General features: G+C 43.2%; 1 protein-coding gene across 4 annotated transcripts in view; it reads right to left on the bottom strand.

Annotated features, from left to right (window-relative positions):
- The window catches only part of LOC116233484 (uncharacterized), a 29,601-nt gene that overhangs the window by 9,055 nt on the left and 7,462 nt on the right, over nucleotides 1-13,084 (bottom strand). For all 4 annotated transcript variants that reach the window (XR_004167969.2, XM_090140089.1, XM_090140087.1 and 1 more), the window contains 2 exons: nucleotides 2,451-2,576; nucleotides 1,896-2,025 (listed from right to left, as the gene is read on the bottom strand). Coding sequence is in view for 3 of the 4 variants with exons in the window: in XM_090140089.1 (XP_089996215.1) it covers nucleotides 1,969-2,025; nucleotides 2,451-2,576 (183 nt within the window). In the remaining variant the exon portion in view is untranslated. The remainder of the gene's footprint in view (nucleotides 1-1,895; nucleotides 2,026-2,450; nucleotides 2,577-13,084) is intronic.

Here is a 13,084-nt window from a genome sequence, read left to right as displayed (position 1 = left end):
CTTATGCATAGGAATATAAACATGCGGAAGAACTGATTTTTATGGTAAGGGTGACAGAGCACTGGAACAGGTTGCCCACAGAGGTTGTGGAGTCTTCTACAGAGATGTTCAAGACCCATCTGGATGCCTAACTGTGCAATCTATTGTAGGGAATCTGTTTTAGCAGATGGTTGGATTTAATGATCTCTTGAGGTCCCTTTTAATCTCTACAATTCTGTGATTCTGTTTGCAGTACGCAACAGCACAGTGAATTTTCTGGCTCTCCAGGAGTTGGACGTAGTGATCTTTATGGATCCCTTCCAAATCCAGTTATTCTGTGGTTCTCTGAATCCCCTTAAGTGACTTTTCCCCAATAGTAGAGGCATTGATGGGACAGAGACCAAGAGCACCACACAGAGCAAAGCAGCAGGTCTAGTTCCCATCAGCTGGTGGTGGGATTGCACCTTGCCACAGGACAGGTAAATCTTCCAATAGAGGAGGCCATGTGAGATGGTGATGCACAGTCAGCCATGCCTATCAAAGATCTGAAATCTGAGATTAGCAAAAAAAAACTCAGCATCTGTTTGGGTGGAATTTCTGTCCAGGGTAAGGAACTCCTTGGGGAAATCCAACTGTATGAATCCTCATTCTTCCTAAATTTTCTGCTCTTCTACTAAATACTGTGAGTCAGACTTTGCTAGGATTTTCATTTCAAAAATTTCTGTCTCAGAGCAAAGAACCTGTGGAGATGGTGACTTCTTGAGGGGGGGGGTGGCTAAAAGGAATTTAAGATGCTGAGGAAGCAGCTGCATCTGGCACCCATGAGTGTGGGTAAGAACTGCTTGAGGTGTCCCAGCAGATGTTCAGAGATGGGGCAATACACCAATAGTGCAATTTATTTAGCCCGTCACACTAATGAAGGGCACTGGTCTCTGCAAGTGTTACGATTTTAGCTTGTAATTTTCTTTTAAAATCCTCTCTTTGTGTTTTCGATCTTTTATTTCGCTTCTTTCCTTTCTAGACATATGCTATGATATACTGACAAAGGAGAGTGAATTATTCCATAGCAGGAGCCAATAATGAACAAATTGATCAACATTTCTTTCAGAGATGAGGAAATGGGAGATGGGGGAGCAAGTGCTAAATATCTAATTAACCAAATTAACTAGCAGGATAAACTTTGGGGAATGCTTTATGTCTTATATTACCATGCAATTAAATATCCGTATGATATTATGCCGTTACATTAAATTCCACTTAATTTCCTGTAAGCTCTCATGCTGAAAGCACAGGTGAAAGCTGATCCTATTGATCTCTTTTGCTCTCCTCAGGTTAGCTATGTGAGCTTCATCTGGACTTGCACTCTCTGAGGTAGCGATTTGCTCCTGTAAATGGCATCACTGAGGCAACTTCACGTTTTCCTGCTGCCTCCTGGGGCACATTTAGGATGCCATTCGAGCAAAAGTAGGCTGTGGATGGCTCGTGGCGCGATGCTAATTTTTTTGTTGTCCTTTTCTTTCAGTGTTGCTAAAAGCCATGATGATGACTAATATTTTCCCCAGTACAAGAGCGAGTTACTTTTTAAAGTGGTTAAAAAACAAAGATTGATGTGGTGTGTGTATGTGTGAAATTAGTTCTGCAGGTTTAAATAGCATCATTTTGCTGCACTGTATCAGTCTTCAGTCACTAATGCTGTATATATCTAAGGATCGTATCTTACAGTCTCAAGAGTAACTTGCCATGAAGAATAAATGAAGGCAATCAGTAAGTTTGGGCAATTAGGGGAGGTTATACTGACATGAATTTCAATGCTGGGCTGTAATTAAGTTTGTTCTTAAACGCTTGTGGATTTTATGAAAATCTCAGCTGCTCGTTAGTTACTACAGCATCGAAGTATTAGTGTTTCACTTTCCTACCATTAAAGGGAACTTCATGGGGTTTCACTCTAGTCTCAAACTCCACAAGGTTTGTCGTCCTCCTTCAGCTCTCTCAGTTTCTGTAGTTTCTATGGTGCACCATCAGCACCAGTCTTGAAATGAACATAACCTGGGGAGAGAAAGGAGGGTGGCGGTCAGGACAGAACAGAGCTGAACAGAGAGCTATGGCAAAGATATGCTGAGGCCATGTCAGCTCCTACTTGCTGATGCTAATTTGTAATTTTCATGAATGCCATGATCAAATAAATTTAGAAAAACACAATCCAGATTGCTGGGGCAGAGAAACACTGAACACAGGGCTGCTAACATCCTGTTACTGGCCCTGAGCCACTGCCAGCTGCAACGTTTTTATGCTGGAGAGATGAAATTGCTGCTCCTGAATGCACTCAAATATTTAAACAACCGATGCAATATAAAGCTGAGGATATAAGGACATTGGAAATAAAACAGACATTTGGCAATAAATCTTGTTGAAAGAGCAACAGCTTAATGAATCCTATGTAACTTTTAGCAGAGCTTAGACCTAATGCTGACCTCTGCCAGTACATTTGTGTGTGGATTCGGTAGCAATCCTGACAGTTTGGGGTCTTGGTTCTTCTTTCTCCCATCTGTTACTGACACAGCACACGTCTGACATGACTGTTCCTCTCCATCTGAGACCTGCCAAATAAAAATCCTCTTTTATTTTCACGAGTAATAGCTACTAAGAAATTGCATTTACAGTACATTGCACCTTCTCTTGAAAACACGAAGCACTTCATAAATACAAGGAACTGAGCTTTTAATACTTCTGAGAGGTGGTGCATTATTCTACTTATTCAGAACTACAGAAGTAGCAGAGAAAGTGTCACATTCGATGCAGTGGCTGAAAGAGAAAGGCAGAGCCTTGAGGAGCCTGCTATTCCTTTGGGTGCCTTTGTCACAAAAACACCCAGCAGCAAACGAGAAAACTGCACACGCCATAAAAAGGGCAGTCATGCGGCATGGAGTCAGTAGCATTACCTATGAATGCCAACCCGTTTCAGATTCAAAGAATTTTTATGAAACCTGTTCATGTGAAGTGTTCCTGTGGGGCGCTTTGAGTCAGATTCAACCTGCTAAACAGAGGGAAAGAGTGCTAACTCACATTAAGGGCAAGGTCACAGCCGCACTATTATTAGCAAATGTGGCAAACAACCGGGCTATCTACAGTTCAACCAGAGGGATGCCGACAACGGCAGACTTCAGACCTCCCACCCATGTGCCCCAGCAACCTCCCGCTGACTCGATGCTCCTTAAGGCAGCAAAGAGCTCCTCGCACAAAGGCACTTTATGGCACCGCCGTGCTCAATGGGCCCCCTCTTCTGCGCTGCGAGGGTGGAGGGAGCGCGGCTGATACGAGCCGGGTCTGTGCCTTCTCAGCGCCTTGTGACGGGAACTGCAGCAATATGTTGCCTAGTAATGATCTTTCTAGGGACTCAAAAAGCTTTATACATTTTTAATGCTCCAAATTCATTTTCTGATAGCTTTAATACAGGTTTATGATTTCAGTCAGTGAAACAATAGCTGGTGTATATTCCCAGTAATTCCGGTCCTGCTACATTTTTTTTGTGTCATTTATGGTACTATCTCAGTTTTGTCCAAGACCTCCTTTTTAACAAGAGCTGCAATAACAGTGTTACTGGTTTCAGCTCAGCAGGCTGCGTTGGGGCAGGATGGGGCTTCAGGTCTCACACAAATTGGTTTTGGAGCGGGTTTAGCTCTCTGAACTCTCTGTGGGTCTGCTCCTCCTTTACACTGGGCAAACACAGGATAAGGATCAGGCTGTCAGCATTCATAACTTCTCTTCCCAAGGATTCGTGCAGCAGACTGCGACACAGGCAGTGAATATATCCATTCTACTTGGCTTCTAGGCATTCATTTCCTGTAACATAATTTTTAAGGAGTCTCTGGCAATTCAGTGGACTTTCTTTTTTTTTTCTATCTAATCTCTCTTAAAGACCTATAGCCACTTTTAATTACCACAGTTTAATTTTTAAAGACAAAAAGTCTAGCAGACTTGCTGAGCTGCTTAAGTATCTCGTTAATCACCCCTGGTTAGCACAGCTGCTATGTGAGACACAGAGTCAATGAAGGAGAGGACAGCAGAGGCAGCAACCACACATCTACCCACCTATGTCCCTTTATGGCATGTTTGTACCTATGCTTTCCTGCTTTTTTTTTGCCCTTTTAATCCATTTTCAATTGCATCACATGTTTGTACCACTAGGTCTGCATGACTGAGATGCCCATTGCTCTACTGGTGGCATGTCAGGGCTCTCAGTCATCACCACAGCCAGGCACTGGTTGTGCTGCTGGGGACATCCATCCTGGTCATGGGGCTGACCCAGCCATCTCCTGTTCCCAATGGAAAGCAGTACAGGGGGCTAAGTCAGTGAGGTTAGACACTGTGCCAGAACTCAGGGCAAGAGGAGGCAGAGGGAAAAATGGTTTCATTCTCACAGCAGCCAGCTGTGGCAAGCTGCAATACAGTCAAGGACATTGGGAAAGTGCACACTTGGTGCTGCACATCCACAGCAGTGCAGGTTTGCTGTTTACTCCCACAACAATTCCATGTGTGCCCAACTGCTTTCACCTACAAACATCCTCTGATTACCGGGGATGAAACACCCACCGTTCCACAAGAAGGTGTAGGATGAATATTTTGACATACATGATTAAGTACTCATGGAGAGAGTTGCTGTCTGGTGGATTCTGCTGCCTGAAGGGAGCTGCAGAACAGAGAGAGCACATACAGGGATTCCCTGTCTGCAGTGTTCTTCCCATGCTTTAAGCATCTTCCTTTCTCCATAAGAAAACTTTACAGAGGGAAATTTCTGTATGCTTCAGGCAGTAGTTCATTTCTACCAGGGCTTCCTGAGTAGTTCATGATTCACAGTTGTTTACCTGGCGTGCGTAAATGAGCATGTGTCACTTGGGTCGTGTTTGGATGGAGAGAACAAAATAAATAACAGTACGATGTTTCGGGCAGCTTTTCCTCTCCAAGATACAATGAGGCTGTTTACTGCTGGATCAGTTTTCTGTGAACTCTGTTGTAAAATCTCCTACTGCCACCATCAGGACATCAAAATACAAAATACTTTTTTATACAGAGGGCAGCATCCAAGCCAAATAAATCAGTGCATCCAATAAAAACATGACCAGAGTATAAATCTTTGGGATGTACACAACAACATGTGCTGAATTGGAAAGTATAATTGTTTGTTTCTCCAGAGAGTCATCCATAAGGAAAAGTGGGGATTTTTTTTTTTTTCTGTTACTTGTGCAATAGCAATGTAGTAGATAAACAATCCAAACAAAATAAACAGCATTGCACATATCCACAAATGTGAATTAAGGGACATCTAATAATAACATGGTGAGGATGCTAGGAATATTTTTGCACATACTTTAGTACAAGATTTATGGCTGACTGAAAACTGCCTTATTTTCTTATAGACACCTACCATATTTCTGAATTCTCAGTCATCTTTTTCATGTAACCCAGAGAAATATATTCTTAAAGCACTCTTTCTGCCATTGCAGTTTGCAAATGCAGTCACAGTTTTCTGTGAAATACTCAACTATTTAATACTAAATATATCCATCCACTACTGTGATATCTACATGACATCACTTGGCTGCCATCAGGAAGACTTGGTTATGGCTGGATGGGGAGGGTATTGGCACATGGAAGTGATATCCTTCCTAATGGGATTTATGTTAGCAGAGAATTTGGTCTTCTCTATATAGCTTTGTAGCAGCACTGTGTAGACCAAGTAAATAATTACTAATACAATAATAAATAAATAACAGATATTTCTGAGCACATTTTCATGCAATATACGAGATGGTTTTTCCAACCAAGCAAGTCAGGAAAGCTACTTCCTCAGCTGCATAGCTCTACTGTTTACTTTTATTTGCTAATAAATAATGCTTTATTTCAAGTGAATATGTTTTGTATGGATTAGATTAAAATTATATCAACCTTAAACCAAACTGTCTTCTTGAAGAAGGTAAGCTCTCCTTCTTCAGTACCAGTAGAGCTCTATGTACTGTTGTGGTTGCTCAGACCCAGCGCTCAGCTGTCATTACCATGGCTAAGGTGCCCAGAACATATCTGTGAACATGTATTTTTAAGGCACACTAATGTTAACTAGGTATTTACTGTTACCTACTGTGTGCATACCTGTGTCCTCACTGCTCTGTGACATGATATATGAATCTAAGGAATCGCTTGCAACTTTTCTGTTTTTAAACAAAACAAAAAAAAAGTGTAACCAAGCACTGAAGAATTTGTAAGAACTTCTCTCACTGTGAACCAAGAAGGCTAAATCTTTGTCAGCAAGTCGTTGTGGTACATGTTTGTCCTTTGCCAGTTTTATGTTAGAGAACTTCCCATAATTCCCAGTAATTGATCTAGAAGTGGAAAGCAATGGGAAGCAGCAACTTCACAGCCTTCGTAAAGTAACTGATTCAGATGGAGAATCAAGGTATGATATCAGCTAGGTAAACATTACTGCAGACCACTAAGGTCTGGCCAACTGCTAGGAGGAGGAGGATGCACAGCTGATGACCTTCCTCTGAAAATAACTCATGTCCTGGGCACGCAGTTATAGGCTTTCAAGAAAAATACCTTCAATTGTCTGAGTTTCCATGGAGGTCTGTGGGGGAAAATGTGGTCCTTCAGGACAGGCTCTAAAGCATTTACCATACCGTTTTACATAGAACTAGCAGCTCAGATTACATCCAGATGGGGAAATGGTGTGGCTGTGTAATTCCTTCAGCTGACTTTCTCCATTGCCTGCCTGCGCTCTGCTGGCTGGAAAGGACGACTGGCTTAATTGCATTGCCGTATTGCCACTTACTTGTACTTGAAATAGCCACATCCTGTTAAGCAAGTAGAAGCAGGAGGGATAAATTTGTGTGAGGTGGAACTGGGAAGGCCTGGTAGCGTCTCACATTTGAATTACTGGGCATCTAAGGATGTATGAGATCTAGCAGATGATTTTCCTCTAGTTAAGTAGAAATGGTTCAGAATGGTCTCCTCCATGATGCCTAAAGAGATCAAAGTGTCACAGCCTTCACTTCAGTTGGGGCACAAGTAGTTACTTATTTTCAATTACTGAGCATAGTTTCTTCTGGGCATAGTAGCAGAGTTATGTGTAGCTTTTTGCTATCTCCCTGTTTGTGTCTTGTCTCTGAGAGGGATCCTGTTTAGCGGCTGTCTGACAAAAAGCCAGACAGACCTGCCTGCCTACACCAGCACATTGATCATAAAAGCATAGAAGCATAGAATATCCTGAATTGGAAGGGACCTGTAAGGATCATCAAGTCAAATACCTACTCCACACAGGACCACCCAAAAGTCAGACCACATGTCTGAGCATATTGTCCAGACACTTCTTGAACTCCATAAAGTTTGGTGCCATGCCATTTCCCTGGGAAACCTGTTCTACTGCCCAACCACCCTCCTGGTGAAGAACCTTCTCATGATATCCAACCTGATCACCTGTTGTTAGCCTTTCAACAAAGACCTAGAAGAAGCCAGTTAGAAAGCTGTATTCCCCACACAACAAAGTAACAGAGCCATAAGAGGGTGTTTGTGACCCTCTAGGGATGCTCTGTGCGGGAAATATACCCCAGTAATCAAAACAGTGGGAGTCCTGCTCTCAGCACTGGGGTCACACTGAGCATTGCAGAAAGCCTCATTATGGCTATTCTCTGCACTAAGAACAATTCAGAGCAATCTGAAACAAAATCCAAGTGGGAACAACCACATTTGCCTTCTGCTTTCCAGAACCAGAGGCAAAAAATGATTCCTTCATGAATTAATGCACTAGATATGTTGATGGTTCCCTCTGCTCTCTTTCTGCATTTCTGCTATGTTTGTATGCTGTATTACAATTACATACAAATGAGTTTTATAAGGACAGATTCCATTCCTGAATATTTAAATAGTCAGACTGGGATGCTATATCTTGTTGAACAGATATGAGATTCTCTTTGTTTCCATACAAAAGCATTGAAAGGGAGTGGAGGAATGCAAAGGAGAATGTGGAAAGATGAGGAAAAAGCCACCTGGAAAGGGCAAAGGGAAATGGAGAGCACTCCATACACAAGCCTACTTTGGCTCATGAATTTAACATGTGTGTAATGTTTCTTACAAGAAATCATGTGAGCAATTTAAACTAGCCCCTAGGCAAGCCTAATCTGAACAAGCTGCTCTGAGACAAGCTACAAATTGCAGGGCTTAATAAAAAGGATAGGCCAGAATGAGCAAAGCAGAGGATAGCACAGGATTGGGAAAGGATAAATAATACCATAACATGAAACAAAGTCTCCATAAGCAGGTCTTAATAATATGTTATGTCAAGTTAGTAGAGACTGAAAATGAGACATTGGATAAAAACTCTGCAGTTTGGTGTGTAAGTTGTGTAAGTTATCCTGATACTCATTTCATACCCGTGGAGAGTGACAGAGTTCTGTTAGCTCTGTTATACCACTGCTGTCTTGCACTGTGTCCCTGCCATTAGGTGTCACCAGTCCACAGCAGTAGATTCCTGAGGAAATAATTCTAGAAAGTCTGGTCTAATATTGCAAATGTGGTATTTCTTTCTGAAACCTTCTCTGGCAACTCCTACAAAAGCATCTTCCTGGGTAGCAAAACAAGCTACTGCACCAGTCTTGGATGAGACTGGGCAGAGCCCACAGTTTTGGTTTAGTGGCTCATAAGACTGAGGTTCAGCTACTGAGAACATCCAGCTGCAACACATTAAGGGCCTGGCCTTTGAGGTGCCTCAATGGCCCTGCTCCTTGGTTCATCCTTCATTCATGGCTGGGACTAAACCTTTACAACTGTCCCCACTGGGCAACCAGCCAGCACATGATATGGTTTGGCTCCATGTTGCTCTTGTATGTCTGACAGGCCAGAGTTAGTCCACCTGGAGGCTCACAGAGCCCAAAGCAAAGATGGGACTAGCACTACTAGCTTTGTTTTGTGGATACATTGCAGCTATAATTATGCTTTCTCTTCTCTGTGTGATGTACAGCAGTGCTGTGTGACTTCCCCACAAGGAGAGACTACTCTATAGAGACTAATTAAACACTTAGAAATAGACCAGTATTGGGGCAAGCAAAACTGATTTTGGAAACTACAGCAATATTTGTTAACTGGTCCCCGTTCTGGGGCTGGCCAGTAATTTGCCCCAAAACAACACTTTACTCAGAATTTTTCACCATGAATACAAAACAGTGGCTGAAACATCCGCACCATCTGCATCAGACCAGCACAAGCCCAGTTTTTAACAAAACCTCCAGCAAGCCCTGCACACTGCTGGCTCATGATGCTGTTTTTTGGCCCAGCTGCCCAGCTCAGCAAGGTAAAGGCCAGCCCGCAGGGGGAACACCCCACTGGGTTGATCCAACACCTTCAAAACACCAGAATTCACTGGAAATCTGTGGTAGAAGCCTCCTTGTAGCTGGTGTTTGCTTTGGGACACAGACAAGAAGCTGAAGGCAGAACATGAGTCACATTGTGGAGTTAAAAATATTAACCCTCTTTGCTGATGGTGCACTCTCTGTCACGCTGTGGCCACAGTGGCCTGAGGCCATGCCTTCAGCTTCCTTTTCCTGGTGCTAGGAGTGCTGTGTTGGTCTGGCCAAGTGTGAGAGCCCCATGGCAGCAGTCTTCTCATCCTGCCTACCACCTGCTTCCCACCACAGAAGGAAGCTGAAGTGACCACTGTCCTCTTGGCATCTTCTTGTTTCTTCAATGAATTGTATCAAAACAAGCTGCAGAGGGCCTAAAATTTTTATAGTCCATACGCCCTTGAGTGGTCAAGCAGAGAAACAGGTTGCCCAGAGAGATGGTTGAATCACTGTCCCTAGAGGTGTTCAAGAAATATTTAGATATGGTACTGAGGGATGTAGTTTACTGGGGCTATATTGGCGGTAGGTGGACAGTTGGAGTGGATGATCTTGGAGGTCTTTTCCAACCTTGCTGATTCTAAGATTCTATGACAAAGGGTTTGTAGTCAAAATTGGCACAGCACGACAAAGGGAAAAGAATCTGCCATCTTGCGAAAATTTGGAAATGAGGCACAAATCACAAGTCCCACTGGGAGCCTGGGGCTGAGCATGCATGTGAATACTATTCTCCAATATAGAGTCAGCAACTGGGATAAGCCTTGCCCTGAGCACTGCCAATCTCTTCTAGCCACCACTGAGCCCTAGCGAGTGTCCTCTGGGACTTGCAGCCTGCCAGGGGCAGCTCTGGGGATGTAGCCGACAAAGGGCAACCAGGAGCAATCCTTGCCAATGGCCTCAGCATCTTTTCCCTCTTTAAGGAGAGCAACGCAAGAAAGATGAAGTGTGGGGCAATTTTTCCACCTAGCATATTGACCCAGGTTATAGAAATTTGAAGTTTACACATTTCAGGAGTTGGTAGTTGCATCCACTTGCAAATGTTTTAAAAGCGCTGTTAGATCACTGTTTGACTCTTTTGAGCCTGTTTATACTCACAATGCCCACAGCATCCTGTGACAGTGGGTTTCACAGTCCTCTTGGCTGCATTTGATTCATACACATATAATGTGTATGCTTTTTTTTTTTTTTTTCATGCTTGCCTGCTTGCCAAAGATTTCATTGGGTGCTTCCTCATTCTCATTTTATGAGGAGTAATAAATAACCATTCCCAGTTCATCTTCCCAGACCACTTGTGACTTTATAGACATCTATATTAAAAAATGTTTTAAAATGCATTCCCTGAGCTTTTATCAATGTCCTCATGTAAACCTACAACCTGTTTCATATTACTTAGGTTGAAACCTGCCATGGCTATTCTCCAGATTCATATTTTAGCAACAAAAGTAAATATGTCCAGCCAAGCTTTGTGCTTTGTCTTGTGTATTTGTCTGTCAATACTGCTCCCCCCTTTTTACTGCTTAGTAGGAAGTATTTATTTAAAAGAAAACCTGAATGAATACTCCCCTCACCAGACTCTCTCAGGTACTCGGAGTACCTGTGCACTGGGAGTTGAGCCAGAGAATTGCCAGCTCTGAGATCTGCTGCCTTGGAATAGGCGCAGGGCACAATTATACATTAAATGGCAAGCTGAAATGAATGCTTGCTGTATCTACTCGCTTCTGCTGAATTTTGAGAGCAAGGCTGTGCAGTGTGAAAGGACAAATGCAGGATTTCTTTTTGATAAGACATATGTTTTGAGCCCCAGAGGAAATAGGGACTACTCAGTACCTCTGTGCTTGCTTGTTTGCCCATTTCTAGGATGTATTTGGTGGATGTTTAGCCTCCCTCTGGCAACCCACATGCTGGTGTAAAACTTAGCTTGCTGGCTAATAAAGCAAGGAAGGGGAAAGGTGCTGGCCTCGGGGGCTGAGGTGTGCGCTGCATTCTTACCACATCCAAAATCCTTCAGTGCTGACTGTTTGCTCCCCTGGATTGCAGAGGGTATGCAGGAAAGTCTATATATCTGCTAGTCGTGACACTTCCCAGATCCCTTGGCCCCCTCAAAGGTACAGAGGGGACACCAGCCCCCTTGGCCACTCTGGTGTGCCTGAAACCAGATCCTGACACACAGATGGGCTGCCTGGGACTTCAGCCAGAGACGTGCAGAAGGCAGGAACATACAAGACAAATGTATCTGAGTATGTCTTCTGAAGAGGTCTCAAATTTATTATTTCCCCTTCGTGAGGCCATCAGAGCCAAATGACAGGATCTTCTGCCAAAAGGAGCCGTCTATCCTTTTTCTTCAGTCCAAGCCATGCAGTGCCTGCTCAAGCGTCCTGGTGAGGACAGGAGTCCCACCATCTACAAACAGTATTTCCTAACATGCCTGTGGGCTTTCCTGCACTTCCATGCTTTTCTTGTACAGCCAAAATTTTCAGCTCTGATCTCTTGAGCTTTCTTGAACCTACTTCTCTGCTAAATATGGTCCCGACAAATCAGTAAAGACCTTCCTTTAGGTAGTGTGCTGAGGACAATGAAAAATCTTCTTAGTCAGCCTTCAGCCATCTGAACTTAACCAGTCTGAGGCAGTAATGATGCAGCACAAGGTTTTCCCTTGAGTGAGGGATATGTCCAACCTATTTTGGCAGGGAAGCCAAAGGGAAGAGGGTGAAAGGTCTGCAGTTCATAGCCCTGAATAGCTCTGCACAAACACTCTCAAGCCCTTTCTTCTGGGTTCATGGCCTTTCCCCAGGAAATCTTACTTCACAAGGTTGGAGCTATTACTGTACTACAGTTATCCTAGTGGACGAATCTTGCTTTGCTGAGGTTATGAATGGTGGGTCAACGCTTCTGCTAGGGGTATCACAGCTATGGAAAGCTGGATGGATGATGTGCTCTATGGGGTTTTACAGAAGAGACTGCCACACAAAGAGCAGACAATCATGCTGCATGTTATGCAATAAGCTGGGGAACAGGCAGTAAGCACTTCTGCCATGGAAAAACAACTGTGAGAAAAACATGGAAGTTGCTGTTGGCATTGTGAAATTATGTGACCATGTCTGTGGTCATTGCTTCCAGCTGTTTTTAGGTTTGGGGCATCCCCATTCCAGACACAGAGAGAAGTTTGCTGGCACATCTATTTATGGAGTCTATGTTAAGAATGCTGTGCAGGCTGTGGTGGTGTGCCTGCCACGAAGCTGAGAGCTTGGAGGAGAAGGAATAGCAGAGACGCCTAATGAAGAGCATTGAGGAGAGCATTTCATCATGGCTAAGTAAATAAAATGTGAGACTTGTTAACCAACAGCCTAAATAAGGAGAGTCAAAGGCACACCTGGGTTTGAGAAATATGTAGAATAACAAAGTATGAATAAAGTGATTGCTGTAGGAAGAAATATTTTTTAAGTACTTCACAGAGAAGCAACGCAAGACTCACCATTCAGTGATTTTGAAGAAAGACTTTCTCCTTGTCTCTTTTGACTAATCTTTGGTTTTCATTCTCTCTCTCTTTTTTATTTTTTCCTTCTATAACAAAGTACCATATAATTAAATCTCTTTCACTGTTTACTGTGGAAACTACGGACATAACTCAATACGGAAATAACTCAATTTTCACAGCTTGGCCTCTAGAAATTGAAGCCAATGTTGCTGCCAGGCAAAGCCTAACACAGGGGTCACAGGGACAA

The sequence above is a fragment of the Phasianus colchicus genome, chromosome 1, assembly GCF_987193195.1.
Source record: "Phasianus colchicus chromosome 1, bPhaCol1.hap1.1, whole genome shotgun sequence".
Taxonomy (NCBI): Eukaryota; Metazoa; Chordata; class Aves; order Galliformes; family Phasianidae; genus Phasianus; species Phasianus colchicus.
Note: the sequence above shows the minus strand (reverse complement) of the source record. Positions and strands in the feature narration are given on the sequence as shown.